Genomic DNA, 21696 nt, shown 5'->3' on the forward strand with positions numbered 1-21696 from the left:
GGCTCTGTTTTCACTTTGCTTTATGCCCCCTGCCATGATCTCCCATTTCCCATTGAATCATTACTCTTCCAGACTTCCAACCACTTCGAAGCAGGTAAAAGTCAGCATCAAACAGATCCCTTGAAGGCAAGGATTGTCGACAATTGATTCATGAAGCTAGTGCTGAAATTAAACAAGAAAGAAATCAAAGCAAAATGAAGTTTGATTAAGATCTCTCCTGTCAAAATCTCTTGCTTTTATCTGTCAAACTTAAGCAATCTGTCAAGGATGAACCGCAAACATCCACGATTATGATTTATGACGTTCACAATTAGCACAACAAGGCTTGGCAATGAACAATGGCAAATTCGTATTTAAAAGGAATTTCTACTCAGCGGGGTAAGGGGATATCTAATAGAAATTTGACAAAGCTCTTTGTGAAGTCCAGTGGATGTTCTTGTCGGCACAACTTAGAATCTTCCACGTGTCCTGAAAAAGGACAGGCGGATTATTTCATGTCTCAAGGAGGGTCCCACCAGATCCTTATCTTCGGTAAAATCTCAGCAAGGCAGAATCTTCAAACGCAAAATCCGTAAATCACCATAAAACGTACGAACCCTTTTCTTTTTCAGCATCCTCCTCTTCGTTTCTGATTCCTGAAAATGAGCTTAGGGTTAGGGTTTAATTCCACTGCGACTATGGCTATTTTAACAAACCCTTAGCAACCGTTCGATCAAATTTTAAAAAATAAAAAAGAAAAAACAAAAGCCACAGAAAATGTCATCGACATCATCGTCGTCACCGTCACCGTCATCAGCAGCCTTCATGGTGATTTGTCTCCTCCACTCGGTGATCGCCTTAACGAGCGGCGCGCTCATGATGTTCCACATGAAGGAAATCTACACCTTCACGCACGGGATCGAGACCGCCACGAAACTCCTTGGCTCGACCCCACATGATCAGCTCTTGATCCGGACCTCCGATTCATTCTCGGGTTTGCTCTTATTCGCAATCGGGTTTTTGTTGTTTATGGTCTCTTTTGTCAAAGACAAAGAGTTTCAGTCTTTCTTTGCCAAAGGTTGCACCGTTTTGCATGTTTTCATGGCGATGTGGAGGTTCTGGTTCGAGAGGAGAGTTGAGGATTTGGCTTGGGATTGGCTTAGACAGACAGTTGGCGATATTCTATTGGCTCTCTCTTGGGTATTCTTTTTGGTTTACTCTTGGAGAGAAAAGTATGATTAGATTTAATTTTTCTGGTTAAATTTACATGTTTATTTTTGCTTCCTCTTTCTTAAATAGCAGGTGATTTTTGATTTTGTAACTTGGAGATGTATATTTTGTGAAGTTCAGTAATTTGGGTCCTTTTCAAATGTGGTGTAAGATTAATGGGTGTGAGTCAGAATTCGAGAAAAAAAAATTTCCCCTTTGTGTTTTATTTACACTTGAAATGGTACATATGCTGATTTTAAAATTTCTTTCTTGGTATTTTTTGGGATAATTGGCAACCTATTGGCTACAGTGTGAAATGGAAGTTCAAGCGAAGTCCATTTGTTGTTGTGGTATGAATTTAGTGCAATTGGAGGGTGCTTTTTGTTCTTGTTTTCTCTTTGGGAAGCTGAGATCCTGTGCTCCTTTTATTTAGTTGCTGAGGAAGAATACTAGTGAAAGAGGTGGAGTGCAGAGGAGGTATACTATGTCTTTCTGTTGGGTGCATAGATTGGTTGCAAATGATTTGGGACATGATATCTAAGGAGTTGTTTCCTTTGTTTACTATTACCCATTTAGGAACCAGATCGAATGTAAAAACTAGTAAGTTGTAGTCGTTATGCATAGATGCGATTGATAGTACAAAAACAAACCATAGCTCACTTTTAGTATATACTTGAGGATATACAAGTGCTTGATCTGTATGTGGATATATAAGCTGAAAGCAGCATGAGGTTTAGGAAATTGCCAAGTTGGAGGTCTGTCTTGGTAGTTAGAATAGAAGTGGCAGGAAGCATGTCATGGTACTGAATTTTGAGTTGCGGAGTTCAGTTGAAACCAGGGTCTGATAATTCCTAACATCTTATTCCCATGCTATCTTTTTGTCCTTGATCTATATTATCATAAAAAATAGAATAAATACCTTTAGTTTGATCTGGATAGGAGTTTGAATTCTTTTATTTAAAGTGTATAAGATGTTTGTTGTTTTCGACCACCTGTTGGTTTGATAACTTTATGTAAGATAAAAATTCTCTCATAAATGATGCACATGTTCAGACATAATTGCAAGCTACTCAAATTATATGTACATGTTTTGTGTAAATGACATGATTGTTACTGCTATTATTCTTGCTCTAGTTACATTGATTATTTATTCATCTTCTATTCCAGTTTGGGCTTCCATATGCTAGTTAATCTCAATTCTACTGAGACTTGCTTTGATCATGTAGTACTGTAAATGATGTTCTCCTCCATTAATGCTGCCTTGAAGGTTGTTTCTACTCGGTTCTCTATGCTAACATCTTTAGTATCGTTTTCCCTCTGTTTATATGAGTTCTTCTTGGTTCAAGGTTGATTGAAAGCAACTAAAGTAGGTAAGGATTGCTGAATACTCTGTTGTTTATGACAATGAATATATATCCTTTTGGCTGTGCTTGGTGAAGATCTTGAATTCATTCAAGAAAGGACCATGCTGATTATCCACTCGTCCCTGGCATTGCCTATCATTAGCTAAAATTGCATGCATAGGATCACGGATTGCATCTGAGGCCCGTGAGAAGCTCAAGGTGCTAAGTTGGGCCTTATGCAAGCCCAAGAAAGTTGTTAAGTGGAAGGCCAGGGCCAGCATCCTCTGGAGACTGAAGCAGAAAAGTCTAGACCATTTATCCGTGACTAGAGCTGTCAATATGGGTTGATCCGGTTCAATCCAACTCAAAGATTTTGTGGGTTAAGAAAATATGAATCGAGTTGGATCAATTATTTTTTATATGTACCATCAAAATCTCAATCAAATTCATCCCTTGCTAGTTCATGGTTGGGTGGGATCAGTTTATTTTTTATTTTTTTTAAAAAATTATTTTTATAATTTTATAATAAAATTATTTATAATTTAATTTATAAATTAAAGTTATTAATTTGAAAAGTAAAAATTAAATATATTAAAATATATAAAATAAATAATATTATTAATAATTAAATTATTAGTTTTATATAATTAAATATATAAAATTATTTATTTTTTGATTTACAGGACTAGCTCGTTTCAGCTCATCTCAACCCATTGATTTGATGGGTTGATCTATTTAGGTCTGATTTAAATATGAATGCAAATTTTTAACTTCAACTCATCTCATTTTAATAAAAAATAATTGATCAAATGGGTCAGGTCTATTTTGACAGTTATTCCCGTGACTTTGGACGGCCAGTTAGGAAAAAGGGTACTTTGGAGTTGGGCTGTAGCTTGTATATCTGCCTCCTTCCAACAGGAGCCTAACGGCCCTTACACAATCTACATGGATTCTAAATCTCCGTCCAACAAAAGCCTAACCAATCTCAATTAAGGGAATTATATTACACATGCAAGAAGTGCTAAATCTTCAAGGCTGATGTGATGATGCTGATAGAGATCCAGTGAACAGTTTGATTAATCAATGCAGACAAGTCAAAAACCCACTTTACATAAAATTGTGGATGACATTTCTCTTTAGGCCAAATGCGTCGGTAAGGTTCAGAGGCCGGATGTAAGTTCAGGCTTTATCTGATGTTTTTCTGGCATAACGGCCTTCTCAGTTTTAGGATCAGATGATTTATATTGTGAGACTTAAATCCACAATGAAAAAAAAAATAAACTGATAAAAGACAGTAGAAGTCATGACAATGCTTCTGCAAAGGAATATGGAAGTGTTATTAACTGGCAGTTGAAAAATCTGATTGACTGATACAAATCAATTACCAGCCTGACCATACAGTAAACACCTATATATTATATACGAGCACTGATGTACACACAACTCTAATGCTAAGCTACCCTTAAGCTTTAGCTTGTATTGGTTGGCTCCAAACTAATTGTACTAGAATTTTTCGACTGCTGTACAAAAAGTTCTCAAGATTCAGGATGAATGCTGATTCTCATGGATTTCCCATTCATATCGTTACGCTGTTAGGCACTCCTCTGCAAGTGACTCCGGGTTTTGAGGATGGCACGAGTAGCTCATAAGGAGAAACCCCAGCCCCACATCGATTTCTAAGCTTTGGATCGGCGTTTCTCTTTGCTATCTCTTTCTCTACCATTCTCATATCCATTGAAAATCTGTAGAATGCCTCAATAATCTCTGGGTCCCCTGTCCACGTTGAAAGGTCTCTCGTATCTCCTAAATACTCTTCATCCGGTGAATGTGTGGACAGAATATCAAGCACAGACATCAGAAATGTCATTTCTCGTAAACTTGGCAATGATGATACGAAGTACCCCTCCGGATCCGCAAGGAAAGTTGCGTACTCCGGATCATGCTCATTTGGCACTAGCCGCCGCATATATGATGGACGTACAGGGACATATCCGCCATAATGATACTGTCCGAAATTCAGAGCGGCATGTTCGGCTGATGCAATCCAGATAATGGTAGTGAGAATGGAGACGAGATCCTCTGGAGTCGAAAGCCTGGGCCACCAGCTTTCATGGCGGATGTCGGCATGGCCTACATTGATAAATTCATAGTACCAGGCGTTGAGTTCTGGATCAGATTGAATATGGCCTGCGCTTGGGTAGTAATACGTTACAAAGTCCCTGACCAGTTTCTCAATGGCGGCCCATATAAGCAACCCATCATTGGCGTATGGGTAGTCTTCGATCAGTAATTTTAGGCCATGCGGCTCAGTTGGGTCTGGTTCTGCAATTCCTCTGCCCAGAAAGAAAATGATATTCAAGTTACATTTGTTTGAGAGTAACAGCGTACTTCTAATTACGTCGGACATATATGATTCGCGTATCTAATTATACATAAGAGTACCTTCGAATGAGGTCTGCGGGGAGGGTTTCCATGTCAAAGCGCCAATTTTTGTAAGCAAAAGAAGTAATCTCCATTGAGACTTCTTTAGTGGAGAAGAGGGACTCAATAATTCCTCCCGCACTAATGAGAAGCTCACGAGCGCGTGCATTTATGTCCATTGTGTATCGCATGTGAGGACGAAGAAGCTTGTGAATTGGATGCATTACACTTAAATGGCGATGTGCTGCTATAATAAATGGTTCAATGCATGCATGAGTCCGCAACCTGTACAAAGTCATGACAATCAACTCCTTTATTATAATCGAATTCTGTTCAATATAATGAAGCTAAATCAAAACTTAATCGAAATTATAATCGTTGCCATTGCATGCATACCAATGCTGAATTAGTTCATGAGCTCCAGAGTCGTTTGAGCAGACATGGGCTTTAGCTAGTTGCCATTGCCAGCAGGTGGTGGCATCAACCGGAGGGGTGATAACCTGCTTCGAAGGAATATAAGGGTTCATTGGTGGGAGACTGAGCTCAATAGCAATTGGCTTCAGAGTTCCCATTTGGGTCAAGAACAAAATTGTCCTAGTTGCATAGGCTTTTCGATCAGGGTGAGCATTGATGCTGTTGAGAAATGGAAGGTAAGTATCGTGATAGTCCAGTATGAACAGCTTATTCTTTTCCATTGCCTGTAAAAGAAATTCAAACATAAAACCATAAGTATAAGATCCCTGAATTAAAGACTAAGTAAATGCTGTAGGGAAATTATATAACATGTTTAAGAATATTGCTTCTTTTAATTAATACCCTTCTCTTATTATATGAGGAAAGATTTTCATTAAGATATTCTGCGAAATCAAAGTGACATGGTCACATGCAATGGATGATATTGTTCAAATGACAGTGGTCCAAGTTCACTTAATGCAAAAAGGAGCCGCATGTTCTTCTTTTCTAATCTAATTAACTTGGCAGAAAAACAAGACACCAGTACTTCATTGTATAGACAATTGTAGGGGGAGACAAATATATGAGAAAATTGTGAGAAATGACTTTTCTTGATAAAGATATTTTAAAAATAACTATCAAAATAAATTTAATTATTTTTAATCATATTTAACTATGACTTGATAAAAAAATTTTTTAAACTATTTCAAATAAATTAAACAATTCGTCACAATTTCTCTCCATTTGTGCTTTAGATTTCTCTCTCTCACCATCTCACTTTCTTAAATTTTATCGATTTTTCTCTTCGGCATTCGTCTATTATACTTTTGATTTTTTTCTCATGCGTTTTCAGATTTCTCTTTCTTGCATATTCAAGACACCAAACAATAGTTTTGACGTGCTTGGGTAGGTGACTATTTGAAAAATTCGATTTTTAGGTATTTTGGATAAAACTAAAACAGTAGAAATAATCACAGATGTATAAAATAGCTTTTAATTGAATCAATTCGGGACCTAGACACTAATAAACTCAAAATTTTGAAATTTATAAACTTAGATTTTCAAAAAAACTTTTTTTTTTTTTTTAGTCAAAGTAAGTATTTTAGATTAAAAAATTTATATTTTGATTTATGAAAACATGTTAGAAACACTTTAATAGGTGTGAAATTGTAAAAAAAAAAAACAAAAAAAATGAAAAGAATTGAGAGGATTTGAAATTTTGGTTCGTAAATAAGAATAACATTTTAGGCATTAAAGTGTAACAAAATGTATTTGAATATATCGTGTAACAACAATATTTTTTCAACATGACGTATAACAACATTTTTTAACTATGGGGTGTAATATGTTTTTGTACATAGTGTGTAACAATATTTTTTTTCAGCATGGAGTGTAACAATCTAATCATGACGTGTAACAACCTAATCATAACTTGTCACATGTTTTTGTACATGGCGTGCAACAACCTAACTACGACTTGTCAGATATTTTTATATATGACGTGTAACAACTTAATCATGACTTGTCATATGTTTTTGTACGTGACGTGTAACAACCTAATCATGGCGTGTAACAACCTAAGGCTTGTCACATATTTTTGTACATGACGTATAATAATATAGCGTGTAATTTTATTAAAGGTAATTTTATATAACTTGATTAAAAATAATTAAAATTATAAAAAAAATTATTTTAAAAATATCTTATCTTTAAGGGTTATTTTTTTAAAATGTTCTTATAAAAGTAGTAATAGAAATCTAAAAAATTAAGATGCCGCTTCAACTCGTAAATTTAACAAGTCATTAGTCAATATCTTAGCTTTTTTTTTCCCCTTACCCGTTGTACAGACATCCCATCAAGATGATGAATGATGTGTTCTTCTCTTAACGCTGACTCCTGTGGACCATAGAGAGACGGATCCAGTTTGCTTACAGGTGGGAAAACCTGAAAGAAAACAATATATGTTTGGTTAAAAATTTTTCAGTTTTTCTCTGTGTTCTTATTGAGTTGATTCTAGTGTACTGATCAATCGCAAAGAAATGGTCCTACCTTGAGCCTCTCAATACTTAAGGGGTTCATACCGGCTAGTGTTAGACGACCAAATTCATCATCTCGTAAGCAGCATGATGCATCCCCTGGAATTGAAGCAGTGTTTCAGAATTCTATACCCAGTTTCATTATTGTTCTTTATATATAAATAAATATAAAGAGAGAGATTTCTCAATTGAAGAGCAATAATTTTGTTCTTACTGGAGACAATATTTGGAGGGTCGAACCTAAAAGCATCTGCCGTGGATTCTTTGATCATCTTATTAAGCTTAATTGGGAAACTCGCTTTCTTCGGAGATTCTTTCTGGTGGGACTCATTGCAAGAATTCTCTTTGTAGAGTTCATTGATTTCAGAGAACGTTATAGCCTCACCATTAGTTGAGGAATCTTTAAGGAAAGGAAAAAAATTGTTGACCATGCCTTTCCAGCTTCCTGCATCGACTGTTTGTCTCTTCACATCTCCAAATGCTTCATCTCTTGGTACATACATTGGCAGGGATTCATTTACCGAAGCCTCTGCCTTCGGATCTGTGCCAATTTCAACAAAATTAACATTTTAATTATTTTTTATAAAAAAATAATTAATAAATTATCAATCAAGCACAATCTAATAAACCTCACCTGACTTGGTGGAAGGACGTCCGGTTCTGCAACGCCTTGGATAAGGACGATGTTGTCCTCCTAAAATCGGCCTTGCATGTTCTGTTCCTTTATCAGGATGTCCCAAGTCATTGTAAACATCATAGTCATAAATTCGATCCGATACTGCCCGAACACCCTCTCCATTGCCCCTCAGTTGCCTTAATTCTTCTTTCCTCAACACTTTGAGTCCTGCTGGCGTTTCACTTGGTAAGAATGCCTGCCATAATTCGCAAAAACCAAGTTATTTCAGCCATTTTTGCAAGATTAAATTAATCCAAAAGAAGGATAATTTTATATAAATGTTAACCTTCTTAGAAAAGAAGACCCTTTTATCCGGGTGGAGCTTCTCCGGTTGAACCCAAGAGTGACAATTAAAATGAACAAGTCCTTCGATGGTGATGCTTTCCAAATAGAACTCCTGGTTTTTGTTGCTCACGAGGATAGCTCCAGGAACCCCAAAGTTTGCATCTACCAGAAATTGTACTTCGTGGCTGACTTTGTCAGCAGTAATGTGTAGGTCTCTGGACCAGTCTAATACAGCTTCCTTGCTCACCTTTGGCCCTCCCGTCCCTTCATTGATTTCACACATCAGAAAAATGTAAACAAACCTTCATGCACGGACACGGGCAGTTGGTTTGAATGTCTTTTCATGTAAAATTGGCATGAAAGTGCATGCACCCCAAAGCTTTTCATAGATGATTCGAGCGGGATAACCATTTAGGTGGTAGCTATGCCAAAAAAGATTACGGTGGAGAGGAGTTTGTAGTTTTTCATATCTATTTTGGAGAGAGAGAGGAAGGGGCCAGACACATGAAAGGACGTTTTATCTCTTCCTCATTTTATGATGAAACTGATTGAAAGAGAAAGTAAAGAATGCGGTTGCCTTGTGTTTGCTAAGCCTTATATGTTTGACTTATCCTCACCTTCCTCATTAGACTACGTCTCGATATTTGAGTTTGTTAATAAGGTTAGATATCTTTATTGTATAATTTGCAATTGGATTTAGGTTGTTTATTTCGTTAGTCTAAAACAGAAGAGAAAGCGTTATTTGAAAATGGAAGAACCGGTGCTTACTTGGGTCAACATCAGTGCTAACAAGCTGAAGAAAAACACCTCTCTGAGTAGCATTGGCACCAGAATCCAACAAATTAAACACCATCTCCTTCATGTTTTCCTTAGCGTCATACTTAACCGTTACCTGAGCTGTGACCGTGAATTGCACTGGAATTTCCGGGATAGCCTTGGTGGAATCAAGCTCAATGAGAGTCTGCATGGGAACAGCAGCAGCAACTGCCACAACCTTTCTCAGTTGCACTACTCTCCTCTTGCATGAATTAAACGAAGAAGTAAAAGGAGAAAAGCTGTTTTGCTGCTGATGAATAAAATTGTAAGAAAGCAAAGATTTTGAAGGGAACATATCCGCTGTGGCTGAACACAAAATTTCCTTGGTTCCTGCCATTGCTCTGATGGTAATTCTTATACAATAGTTTTCACTCTCTTTTAGCAGTAGAGGCAGCCTAGCTGTAGGTAGTTAAGCAGATGACTATTGCTGGCTTCTGCTTCCAATGAAGATGCTACCCATTTTATAGACAGGAATTGAACCAGGATCAACTAGAAGCTAAACCAGGAAGGTCTTTGTCTTCGAGACTTCAACATCCATTAGAGATTACCAATTGTGAATCACGTGGTTATGCCACGCGCTTACATCGCTTTCAGAAGTTTACTCGGATCAATTGAATAGTCCGGTGCGCTTGTTTGTTTGTTTCTTTGTGTTATAAAAATCTGGGGTGAGGAAAATTTTCTTTCGTAATTATTTTTTTTTCTCTCGAAAATCAGAATAGTTGTATGCAAAACGATCAGATAATATACCGGTTGCGTTTCGAAAACGTATTCACGGGTCACTACAAAACAACACATTCATGATCACACCAAACTAACATTTCCGGAGGAACAATTCAGGCAGCATGAAAGACTCATAGCTATACACTCAACCCTTCAACAAAAGTAGAAAACCAGACCTTAACTTGCTTGTGGAGGCTGTTTAGTGATTATATTAATGTTGTGTATATAGATAGGGTACTGAATGAGAAATTGCTGTATACATTTAACGTACTGATCTGGCGGTCCGCAGAAATCCCCCAGGATCCTTGATGTACTGCATGATATTTGTCTTGCAGTGCTCTGCTCAGAAGTTTGAGCTCATTATGCTCCCAGGTGTGGCATAAAGAAATAAAACCTCCCCTGTTTTTGATTGGCCAATGGCCTGTTTAATGAATCCCAGCTTTTCAACAAAAAGAAAAAAACTTGTTTATGTTATAAAAATTTGTGGTGAGCGGATTTTTCTTTCATAATTTCAATTGTCTAATTAGAATGAATTAAAGTGCATGACATTACTTGAATCTAACTTGAACACAAGGGCGCACCCACCTATATGGGAGTGATATTACATGACAGCATAAAATTAGAAAAAATATTTATTTATTATATTATTGATTTAGAGCTTTATATATTTAATAATATTAAAAAACTTATTAATTTTTGTGTAGTTTTATATAGAGTGGAGTCAAAAGGTAAATTTTATTCAAAAAAATTTATATATTAATATTTAAATGCTACATGAAAAGATAAAAAAAAAATTCTTCTATAATTTAATATTTTATAAAAAAAAAAGTCAAAACCTAAACTGCTCTTTCTCTCTAAAAATTGAAGTCTTATTTTCTTCTTCTCAGTTTTTCACTCTTTCAAAATAACTCAATTAAGCTTTAATTGTAAATAATTTTCAACTCAAATTAAGTTTTTAAATGCTTCATGTCTAAATATATTTTGATTAATTTGATAGTTCGGATTCAAAATTATAATCTAACTAATCGAAAATAATATTACATATCAAATAATATCTTAAAATTATGAGTTTTTTTTATTTATTTTGTAGATATTAATTATTTGATTTTTACATGTAATTTTATGCGGTTTGTGAATATTTATATTTAGTTTTGATTAATAAACAGAAAATTGTTATGCAACTTTTTCAAAATATGAAAAATCATCGTGAACAATTATAATGTATTTAGATGTTTTTATTTTGAAATATTAAATTAATGCATTGAATTTATATTGACAATCAAGTATGAACCGACCCTTTCATGTCCTAAACCTTTTCCTCCCATGACATTGTAAGGCATTAAAAGTCATCTAAATCACGTCATTCAATTGTAACAGTGTAGGTGCCTCCCTACCTAGGTTTAGTTGTAGCAGTGTCGATGCCTCCCTACCCAGGTTCAGTTGTGTTCCACTACGTACTGTCTAAAGCCTCTGTGGGAACTATTTTAACCTTTCAAGAGGACTTACAATTTTATTTATATATATTAAGAAAAAGTCTAAATTAGAAAAGGAGTTTTCTAATTACCTTAAATCTTAATCCTCTTAACTAAGATTATAACCTCTAGGAAAGCATTGATCGATAAGTTATAATATTTCTTTTTTATACTATTAGTAAATTTGAATTTGTAACAATTTTTTAAAAAAAGTTAAACTTAAATAATTAATGAAAAATTATCTATTTGATTAATCTAAGGTATTTTTTGTTCTTTTTGTCAATATTTTTCCACTTCAAAGGCAAAAGATAATTCATAAAAAATTAATTTGCAATTAAACCTAAGACAATTAATTATAAAATTATTTCACAACCCAAAACTTAAAACCCTTTTTACCAAGTGAAGTCTGGATGATTTGGATAGACCTCCTTTATGGCTTTATTGTCATATAATTGTTTTTTTTTTTGTGACTTCATTTTCTTGTTTTTTGGCAGTAATTTGATTTTAATGAAAAAAAGGTTGAAAATTGAAAAAGCATGGATCACATTCTATCTATGTCTCTGTATATGTTGCAAATTCACGCGTTTCTCCAATGTACTATGTCGTCTCAATCACGTATGGTCCAACTCATACATGTTTCATCTTAAAAAATCAAGAAAAAGCAATTTATAATTAAAAAAAAGAAAAAAATAAAAAAAGGAATTATTTGGAGTAATACATGGTATACAAAATCAAATTTAAAACGATCAAAATTACGTGTCGTATATGAAGCTCAAATTTAAAATGCTTAAAGTCACATTTTTTTAACCTAAAATTGATGTGAATTTTAGAACTGTTTTTTTATAATTACATTGTCAATATAACTTTTAATATATGTTATTATATCTTATTCATAATACTATAATTAAAAATTTGTATAATGCAATTGAATCTACCAAAGAGTTATGAAAAATATACCAAAAAAATATTAATAAAAATATTTTTAACATTCTAACCCCATAAGCAATCACATTAGTTACATAATATCGACAAATATTTATTAACCCACAGCAAAATATAAATTAATATATGTATAGTCTGTTTAATAAGTAAATTTAAACAACTCCATTATCAAATTCCAATAATTGTAAAATCGTTTTTATAATAAAAAACATTTTTTTTTTAAAATTCGGGTTACGTAATTTATTTTTCAAAACTATTATACGTAAAAATTGTGAGGCACTCATTTTCTGTGCAATACACAAAAAAACAGACAACATTTTTATCGAAACACGGCTGTCAAATTGACCACATCCTTGTTTGTTTTAAAGCCTAGGCTATCACGAGGAAAGTTCAACTGTTCCGACTTCCGTGTGAAAGAAGAAAAAACAAACATTTTTTTTGCCTGTGATCAGAATTTCATGACAAGCATATAACTTTTATGATATTTATCGGTTCAATAAACGTGGTTGTTTTTTTTTTTCCAAAAAAAAAACGTGGATTTAATTTTATTTTATACCCCAAAAATAGAGAAAGAACTTGGATAAATGTGAACAAACTTTTTTGTCAAATTTTATAAATAGACTAATTGAAATTCTGATTTGGTACAAATTAAAAAGGTTTTTTTTTTTTCTTGATATAAAGATTAAAGCCTGGTTTTAGCAATTAGCCTATGTAAACATATTGCAAAAATTAAATTAAAATGAAAAATTTCAAATATATATCAAATAGTGCTTTAATTAATTTCTTATTTGATCATTTTATTCATCATATTCCAATTAACAATCTCTAAACTTTGAAGCCTCGGTTAAGATTTTCCTCTGTGGCTTGGCTTGTTGATACATAAAAGAAGGCGGCAAGGCCAATTACCAAACACAGACAAAAGGCAAAATCCCTTCCACAATCTTAATTTAATTAATGTCCAAGAAATGAATGAGAAAAAAACAAAGGAAGAAGTGAGAAGGAGAAATTTTAATTACACCAACTTTATGAGAAATAATAATGAAACCTAAGTCCACAATTGAAAAAAGAATATGGGATGGATAAATTACAAAAGAAATCATGATAATTTAATGCCATAATAAATATATATGAAATACTTAAGCTTGACTGTATTTTGTTTCCGGGATTACTGCTTAATTTTATAGCTTCCTAGGCTGTGGTCGATTCTTGGTTCTGATAAAATTGAATTTCTCAACTGCTATCAACAACCTGAAACAATCAGGAAAAATTGTAATTTTTTCTGAGTTGATCAATAATCTTCAAATTGATGCACTGGTAGGCACTCCTCTACAAGTAGCTCCAGGTCCTGAGGATGGCAAGAGTAGCTCATATGGTGAAACGCCAGCCCCACATCTATTTCTAAGCTTTGGATCAGCATTTCTTTTTTCTATCTCTTTCTCTATCCTCCTCATCTCCATTGAAAATTTGTAGAAGGCCCCGAGTATTTCAGGATCCCCTGCCCAAGTTGAAAGGTCTTTTCTATCTCCCAGATACTCTTCATCAGCTGAATGTGTGGAAAGTATATGAAGCACAGATATGTAGTGCAACATTTGAGATAAACATGGCAATGATGCCAAGAAATACCCCTCTGGATCTGCAAAGAAAGATGCATGGTCCGGATCATGCTCATTTGGCAATAGTCGCCGCATAAATGGTGGGCGAACTGGGAAGTATCCACCATAGTGATACATCCCAAAGTTCACTGCTGCATGGTAGGCTGATGCAACCCAGATAATGGTGGTGAGGATGGAGACAAGATCATTTGGAGTTGAGAGTTTGGGCCACCAGCTAACATGGCAAATATCAGCGTGGCCTACATTGATGAATTCGTGATACCAGTTGTTGAGTTCTGAATCGGATTGAATACTACTTGCCTCTGGGTAGTAGTAATTGACATAGGTTCCAACAAGTTCCTCAATGGCAGACCATATGAGCAACCCATCATTTGCATATGGGTAGTCTTCGATAAGTAGCTTAAGTCCGTGTGGCTGGGTTGGGTCTGGTACTGCCATTCCTCTGAACAGAAATAAGATTTAGACTTAAGAGTTGTATTTTCGGAAATTATTATAGAGACTACTTTAACTTTTTCATTAATCCCTTATGAAAGGAGAGCTTAGTGTATTTACCTTCTAATGAGGTCTGCAGGAAGGCTTTCCATGTCAAAGCGCCACCAATTCTGATATACGGAAGCAGTAATCTCCATTGAACACTCTGCAGTAGAAAGGTGGGACTCAATTATTCCTCCAGCACTGAGGAGAAGCTGGCGACCCTGTGCATTTACATCCATTGTGTATCGCGTGTGGGGATGAAGAAGTTTGTAAATAGGATGCATTACACTTAATTGCCGGTGTGCTGCTATGATTAATGGTTCCAGGCATGCATGAGTCCTCAACCTGCAAATCGTTCAGTTGTAGTTGAAAATTAATGGATAGTATTATAACAACTATTGGTGCTAAAGTAGGCTTGCAAAAATACCAATGATGAATCAGTTGATGAGCACCCGCATCGTTTGAGCAGACATGGGCTTTGCCTAGTTGCCACAACCAGCGGGTGGTGGCGTCAACTGGAGGAGTAAGAACACGCTTTGCTGGTACATTCTGGTTCTTCTCTGGGAGGCTGAGCTCAATAGCAATTGGCTTTAAAGATCCCAAATGCGTCAAGAGGAAAATCGTCCGAGTTGCATAGGCTTTTCTGTTCTGATGAGCATTTATGCGGTTGAGAAATGGAAGGTAAACATCATGGTAGTCCAATATAAACAATTTACTCTCTTCTAGTGCCTGTAAAAGAAGTTCAGATATAAAAACATAGGATCCATGAACAATAATGTAGAAGAATTTTATTGCTTTTTCTTCTTTCCTTCTCCAAAATATGGATTTATTAGAAAAAGAAAACCAAAGTACAGAGTCAGGACTAGAAACGAACACTAGCATTCAAAAAGAATCTGCAAAACAACTACTACCACCAAATGAACCACACGATAATATCGAGACAAAAGAATCAAAATATTACAGGCAGGGAAAGAGAAACAACAGGCATCAAAATTTATGTATGAAATGTAGATTGATCTTGTATCTGTCAATTAGCAAATGAGCATGGCTATAGCTCACAAAATGGTTCTGGAAATTCAATCAAGCAAGTTGATTGGTTTTCTATTTTCCTTGAATCTCTTTCCATACCTGTTGCACAGACATCCCATTAAGGTGGCATACGATGTGTTCTTCTCTTAATGCTGAATCTTGAGGACCATGGATGGAGGGATCCAGTTTGCTTACTGGTGGAAAGACCTAAGGGAAACACATTTTCAGCACAAAATTTTCAAAATTTCCTTTTTTTTTTCTGTCTTGTCATTGAATTGTTCTTTTAGTACTAACCAATTAATAGTAGCAAATTAAGAATCGATTCTTCTCACCTTGAGCCTTTCTATGCTTAAGGGGTTCATGCCAGCAAGTGTTAGACGTCCCAATTCATCATCTCGTAAAGAACATGATGGATTATTCCCTGAAATTGGAGCAGGATCATGTTTCATTTTGAAGAATTTCATTCAGAAGCATTGGACTGCCCCAATTCCAATACATTAATTAAAGAGCAAGAAATTGGTGCTTACCGGAAACGATCTTTGGAGGGTCAAACTTGAAAATATCTTGTACAGATTCATTGATTATCTTATTAAGCATTCTTGGCAAATGAACCGTCTCCCGAAATTGATTCTTTGATTTGAGTTCAAAGGGTGCACTCTCTTTATAGAGATCATTAATGTCAGAGAAAGTCCTGATAACATCACTATTAATTGAGGCCGCCTCTTTCACTGAAGGAAGTAGACTGCGAAGCATCAACTTCCACTTTCCTTCAGTGACTGCTGCTATTTTCAAATCCTCAAACGCTTCGTCTCTTGGTACATACTGTGGCATGTATCTAGTTACAGTGGACTCCGCATTCACATCTGTGGCAATATGTGAGAAAACCAACATCTTTAGTTAAGCTCAAAGCATTGAAATAACGAAATAAAAAACAAAATTAGGCTACACCTGAACATTTGGTTCAGCAAGATTCGAATCCCTTTCTCTCATATCAAAGAAAAAGAAAAGACGAACAGATATAGGCTTGGGAGAAGAACATATATTTACCTGAATTAGCTGGAGGACGTCCAGTTCGGCAGCGTTTTGGATAGGGCTGAGTTCGGCCTCCTAGGATTGGCCTTACATATTTAGCTCCTTTATCAGGACATCCTAAGTCATTATAAATATCGTAATCATAAATTCTATCTGACAGAGTCCTAATACCCTCTCCATTACCCCTTAATTGCCTTAGATCCTTGTCTCTGAGCTCTTTTAGTCCCACCGGCGTGTCATTAGGTAAATATGCCTGCCGTATCCACAACAACATTGCAAAATTAAATATATATATATATATGCTTTTGTTTCTAAAATGGAAGAGAAATTTAGCCAAGAAATATTTTACAAAGCGAAGCAAAGGTCAGCCAAAAAATTCGCCACCTAAGGAAATTTTAACAAGTATTTAACATGGAACGTAAGCTTTTTGTTATAAATTAAATTTGAACCTTGTTAGAAAAGAAGATCCTTTTCTCTGCCTGGACGTCCCTATCTGGTTGAACCCAGGAGTTGCAATCAAAATGGACAAGTCCTTCGATGGCAATGCTTTCCAGATAGAACTCCTTGTGATATTTGTTAGTCACGATAATGGCTCCAGGGACCCCAAATTTTGCATCTACCAGAAATTGAACTTTGTGGGTGACTTTATCAGCATTCACTTTCAGATTTCTGGGCCACTGGAACATAGTTTCCTTGCTCAGCTTTGGCTTCCCCAACTCTTCAAAAGTTAAAATTAATCAAAGTTAGAGAGACAGTCAAAGGCAAAATTAGCTAGCACATAGTTGAACTAGTGTTGACATTAACCTCAAAAGAAAAGTGTAAAGAGATATGGAAATAAAAGAAATCTTGCTGCTTAATCATTAGATTGAATTATTTCATCTGTCAAAGCAGATTGTTCATCCGATATTAGACAATTGCATGCACGGTTAAAGCTAATACTTGCGTGCCGCCTTTAGTGGCAGTTTAACACATGTGCAAGCTTAACTTAAGTCCTTACCAGCCATTACTCTTCTCAGCTAATGTATTTACGTGTTGTTATGCATGGTTAGTTCTTAATGCATTTTAACACGTCTTATGCATGTAACAAGTGTTGTAGGCTATTATCCACATATTAACTTATTGTAATTAAATGCCTTTAGCAACAACCAGTAATTAAATGGATGAACTTTAATTATTTGTTAAGCACACTTTGTTCATCCTTGTTTTTCTTGCCTGTAATAGAGGCTGCATCATATAGCCATATCTCGACTTCTCTTAAAACACAACATGGTATTAGAATCCAATTTGAATTCTTAAGAGACCAAAACTCTGAATATCACCACAAAACCCTCCAAACAACAACCTGTCCTTTGAGTATGACAAATAGTAGTACCTTTTCTCATCAAACGACACCAATCTTTAATGGAGTCAACTACTCTATTTGGTCTGAAAAAATGAGAGCCTAGATAAGGGCCTACAACCTCTGGAGTGTGGTTGAAGCAGGAAATAAATAAAATGCATGTCTTGAATCCATTAAAGGAGTTTGAAGTCCTGAAGATGAAGGACAACGAAGATGTGAAGGAATGCAGGAGAAAATCTGTCTAATGTGTCCATACTTGAGAAATTGGAAGCTAAAATCTCTTCATTGAAAGAGACAAAAGATCTCTCCAAATTGACACTTAAGTCGTGACTGCACTCCAAGCTATAGAGCATAGGAAAGCAATATGCATGGACAGCAACACAGAAAATGTTTTGACAATCAAGTTCAAAGACAAGGGTGCTTTCCGGAAAACCTTTGAACAAAAAAGGGCATGCAATGAGTTTGGACACGTAGAGAAGGTTTACAAGAGCAAACTTGAGACACAAGAAAAGCCAACTCAGACAGAAGAGAAGGCTAATGCAGCAGAAAAATATTTGTTCAGGGTTATGACCAAAATCAAAGTTCCATCTTCTGAGAAATGAGTTGATGCATCGCATGCAAGTATTAAAGAGAAGTGTTGAAGCTAATACTTGCATGCTACCTACAGCAGCAGTTTAATACGTGTGCAAGCTCAACTTAAGTCACGAACTATTACTCCTCTCAGCTAAAGTATTTACGTGTTGTTATGCATATTTAGTTTTTAATGCATTTTAACATTTGTTTTATGCATGTAACCAAGAGTTGTAAACTGCTATCCACATATTAACTTGTTGTAATTAAATGCCTTTAGCAATTAGTAATGAAATAGATGAACTTTAGTTCGTAGCGAATTTTGTTCATCCTTATTTTCCTTACCTGTAAAAAAGGCTGCATTATACAGCCATATCTCGACATCTCCAAAAACACAACACGCACCAAAAAAATCAAAACCTCTGTCTTTTCCTTTGTTCATAGTTCTTTCCCCCAATAATAAAGGTAACAGTTTCATTCCTTTTTCCTACTAGTACCCTATTTTCCTTCTTTTTTGTATCTTCTACCAATGACAATATTTATTCTGAGTTCAGAATACAGTCCTGGTAGCTGGTAAACTATGGAAAAACATTTAACCTGGTGGGGTCTGACTTTGGGGAGTGGGGCAGGGCCGACAGGCGGTTGTTTCAAACTTCAATTGCATTAACATCTACACTCTTTCGTATTTGAATCTTATATATTTGTCAGAAGGGACATTTAAAATTGTTGCAAGTTGTACACAAGAAGAAGAAGGTCCTGCTGTTTTTTTTTCCTTTTCTTCTTTATGGGGTGTGAAAGCCTGGAAATGCGTTGTCAATTCAAAATCATTCACGTCAGGTTGGCGACTCAGTGAAATTAATTACTAGTAAACTTGACCATTGGTTATCGGCCAACCCTTTTGTAAGACCTAGCGGTGAGCCTTTCCTTGTAGCTGCGGAGAGCCAAACCGTCTCCGCACCGTCGTGCCAACTACTGCACATCCGGAAGTACTACTCCAAATTTCCCAGCGGAAAGACAAACGAAGAATAAGAGAAAAAACTAAAAGAAGGTAATGGCCCTATGTTAACGACAGAAACAGGAAGGTGACAATGTTTGCTTTGTGCTTAAAGTATTCCCTTAAAATTTTCTTTCAGTTTGTCGGCAAGCAAACCATTAATTGAGAAAGAAAACGGTGCTTACTTGGGTCAACTTCAGTGCTGACAAGCTGTAGAATAACACCTCTCTGAGCAGTATGACCGCCGGAGGCTAACCAACGAAACATCATATCCTTGACATTTTCCACGGTGTCATGCTTGACAGTTACCAGAGCTTTCACCTTCAATTGCACTGGAGTTTCGGCCTTGATAAGAGCTGCTGCCATGGGAGCTGCAACCACCTTCCTTGCTTGCACTAACGTGCTCTTGCGCGAGTAAGGCAAAGAGTGAGGAGAAGAAACGTAGTTCTGCTGGTGGCGGCGGAAATGGCTACAGGGAAAAGATTTTGTAGGGAGTTTGTCTATTGTGAGTGAACCATAGATGTCCCTGGTACCTGCCATGACTTCTTAAATATAATTTCCAAAATTAACGTGAGAAGATGATGCTCGCTGATTCAAGTTTAGTTTGCCTCCCGTTTTATATGTTGCAAAGGTGATCCATTAATAAACTCGGTGGGACGAACTGCGTTTTCCTTTTTTCTGTAATATTGATCACACACAAAATATTTATCCTAGTTACTTTTCCCTACCATAATCTAACTTTTTAAAATAGACAATATATATATATATAGTTAAATTAAATATTCATTTATATCAAAAATTTTAAACTTGACCGTTAAATTGATTGAAAATTCTGAATTATTTTATAATCAAACTAAATTTTGGGTAACCAATGCTACCATATTACATCTCTACTGCTTTGTCTTTCGGATGGATTTCATACTTATATCACATTCAATTTTGATGCTTTTTACTTACAGTAACAGATTGAAATGTAAATAACTTGTTATTATATATATGAGTATCCGTGACTATCCGACCTGATAATATTGGATCCGAGTATCCTATATTTAGTTATAAAGTAGATTTGGATAAGGTTTTTAATACTCAATTCGAGTTTGGGTAGGTTTCGAACATCACTTTTAGAATACCCTAAACTTGACCCAATTATACATATATATTAATATTATATATAATATTTCAAAAATTTATAATTTGTAAGATTCAGATCTTTATTCTCCTTTTCTTCAACACAACTTTTGTTGTCTTATTTGACTTTTTTTTGTAAACTAATAAATATAAAATTAATTTTTATATAACTTTTAATTTTTTAAATTATTGTTTGAGTTATTTAATAGAGTATTTAATAGATTTGGGTAATTAAAAGATATTATTGTATTATTACAGTTCAGTTTTGAATTATGTTTTACGACTTTATCCAAGTTTGAATAAAATTTGAATACTTTTATATTTAAATGGATAGAATCAGGATCAAGTATCTTAAAAAAAAAATGGATACCTTACCCTCACTGCTTTCTTTGACAAATATTTTTTTTCAAAGGCTTTTTTTTTTTATAAATGTGGCTTGTTCGTAATTATGCTCATTGAATGAAAAGAGATCAATTTTCAGTCGTGCATAATAGTTTAATTAATGTTCTTTAAGAAAATTACTGTAATTAATGTTTTCCTTTTATAATTATATATATATATATATATATATATATATATATATATATACTATAAAATAAAATAATAACAGGTTGTAAATGTAACCTTTCTTCGTGTACCTACTTGCAAATTGACCCATAATAATAGAATGTCTAAAAGGAACCCAACTCTCAAAACAAGCCGCTACTCCATTTTTTTGTTTATTATTTTTTTCTTCAGTCAATTGGTGTCATTTTATTGGACACAAATTGACATTACACAACCAAGGGCATTGCCACAACGAAGCAGACCCTGATCAATCGATGAAAGACATCCGACAAGGGTAAAAATATCATGTAACACCTGAAAATAACATAACAATACGCATTAATCTTACACTTCACCCACATGACACACCCAGCAAATAGAGATAGAGAGACACCAGTACTGAAAGCTCCCATACCGCAGATATTGAGATGAAAGAATACCATCCCACCATACAATTCCACAGCACCATAAAACACTGGGCCTGTAGAAGATACCGCAACACATAAGGCAGCAACCACACAGAAACAGTCAGCGTCATAGAAACACCGCAACAGGAGAACCACCACAATTAAAGCACATAAAATTACCAGCAGCGTTTCACAAACAGCGACGCGGCCCC

The 21696-nt window shown here is 35.2% G+C and overlaps 3 protein-coding genes across 3 annotated transcripts; 1 reads left to right on the plus strand and 2 right to left on the minus strand.

Annotated features, from left to right (window-relative positions):
• LOC18596840 lies at positions 212–1452 on the plus strand. Its single transcript, XM_018123280.1, has one exon. It carries the CDS (start codon positions 757–759, stop codon positions 1219–1221), a length of 465 nt encoding a protein of 154 aa, XP_017978769.1. The 5' UTR covers positions 212–756; the 3' UTR covers positions 1222–1452.
• Positions 3842–9683, minus strand: LOC18596841 (linoleate 13S-lipoxygenase 3-1, chloroplastic). Its single transcript, XM_007025550.2, has 9 exons — positions 9171–9683; positions 8404–8666; positions 8076–8313; positions 7656–7982; positions 7455–7540; positions 7242–7349; positions 5349–5650; positions 4974–5237; positions 3842–4864 (listed from the first exon to the last, which is right to left on the minus strand). Exons 1-9 carry the CDS (start codon positions 9553–9555, stop codon positions 4108–4110), a joined length of 2730 nt encoding a protein of 909 aa, XP_007025612.2. The 5' UTR covers positions 9556–9683; the 3' UTR covers positions 3842–4107.
• Positions 13386–20079, minus strand: LOC18596842 (lipoxygenase 3, chloroplastic). Its single transcript, XM_018123203.1, has 9 exons — positions 19589–20079; positions 16950–17218; positions 16516–16753; positions 15996–16331; positions 15801–15889; positions 15568–15675; positions 14867–15168; positions 14518–14784; positions 13386–14407 (listed from the first exon to the last, which is right to left on the minus strand). The coding sequence occupies exons 1-9, from the start codon at positions 19941–19943 to the stop codon at positions 13651–13653; spliced, it is 2721 nt and encodes a 906-aa protein (XP_017978692.1). The 5' UTR covers positions 19944–20079; the 3' UTR covers positions 13386–13650.

This window comes from Theobroma cacao, chromosome 6, assembly GCF_000208745.1.
Source record: "Theobroma cacao cultivar B97-61/B2 chromosome 6, Criollo_cocoa_genome_V2, whole genome shotgun sequence".
In the NCBI taxonomy this organism is placed as follows: Eukaryota; Viridiplantae; Streptophyta; class Magnoliopsida; order Malvales; family Malvaceae; genus Theobroma; species Theobroma cacao.

Excerpts from the sequence above, each read along its gene's own strand:
- LOC18596840 (XM_018123280.1), top strand. The coding sequence starts at position 757 with ATGTCATCGACATCATCGTCGTCACCGTCACCGTCATCAGCAGCCTTC.
- LOC18596841 (XM_007025550.2), bottom strand. The coding sequence starts at position 9,555 with ATGGCAGGAACCAAGGAAATTTTGTGTTCAGCCACAGCGGATATGTTC. Across the intron at positions 8,314-8,403 it reads GGGTCTTCTTTTCTAAGAAG|GCATTCTTACCAAGTGAAAC; the intron begins GTTAACATTTAT and ends GAATTATGGCAG. Across the intron at positions 7,350-7,454 it reads TAAGTATTGAGAGGCTCAAG|GTTTTCCCACCTGTAAGCAA; the intron begins GTAGGACCATTT and ends GTTTTCTTTCAG.
- LOC18596842 (XM_018123203.1), bottom strand. The coding sequence starts at position 19,943 with ATGGCAGGTACCAGGGACATCTATGGTTCACTCACAATAGACAAACTC. Across the intron at positions 16,332-16,515 it reads ACGTCCTCCAGCTAATTCAG|ATGTGAATGCGGAGTCCACT; the intron begins GTAAATATATGT and ends ATATTGCCACAG. Across the intron at positions 15,676-15,800 it reads TAAGCATAGAAAGGCTCAAG|GTCTTTCCACCAGTAAGCAA; the intron begins GTGAGAAGAATC and ends TGTTTCCCTTAG.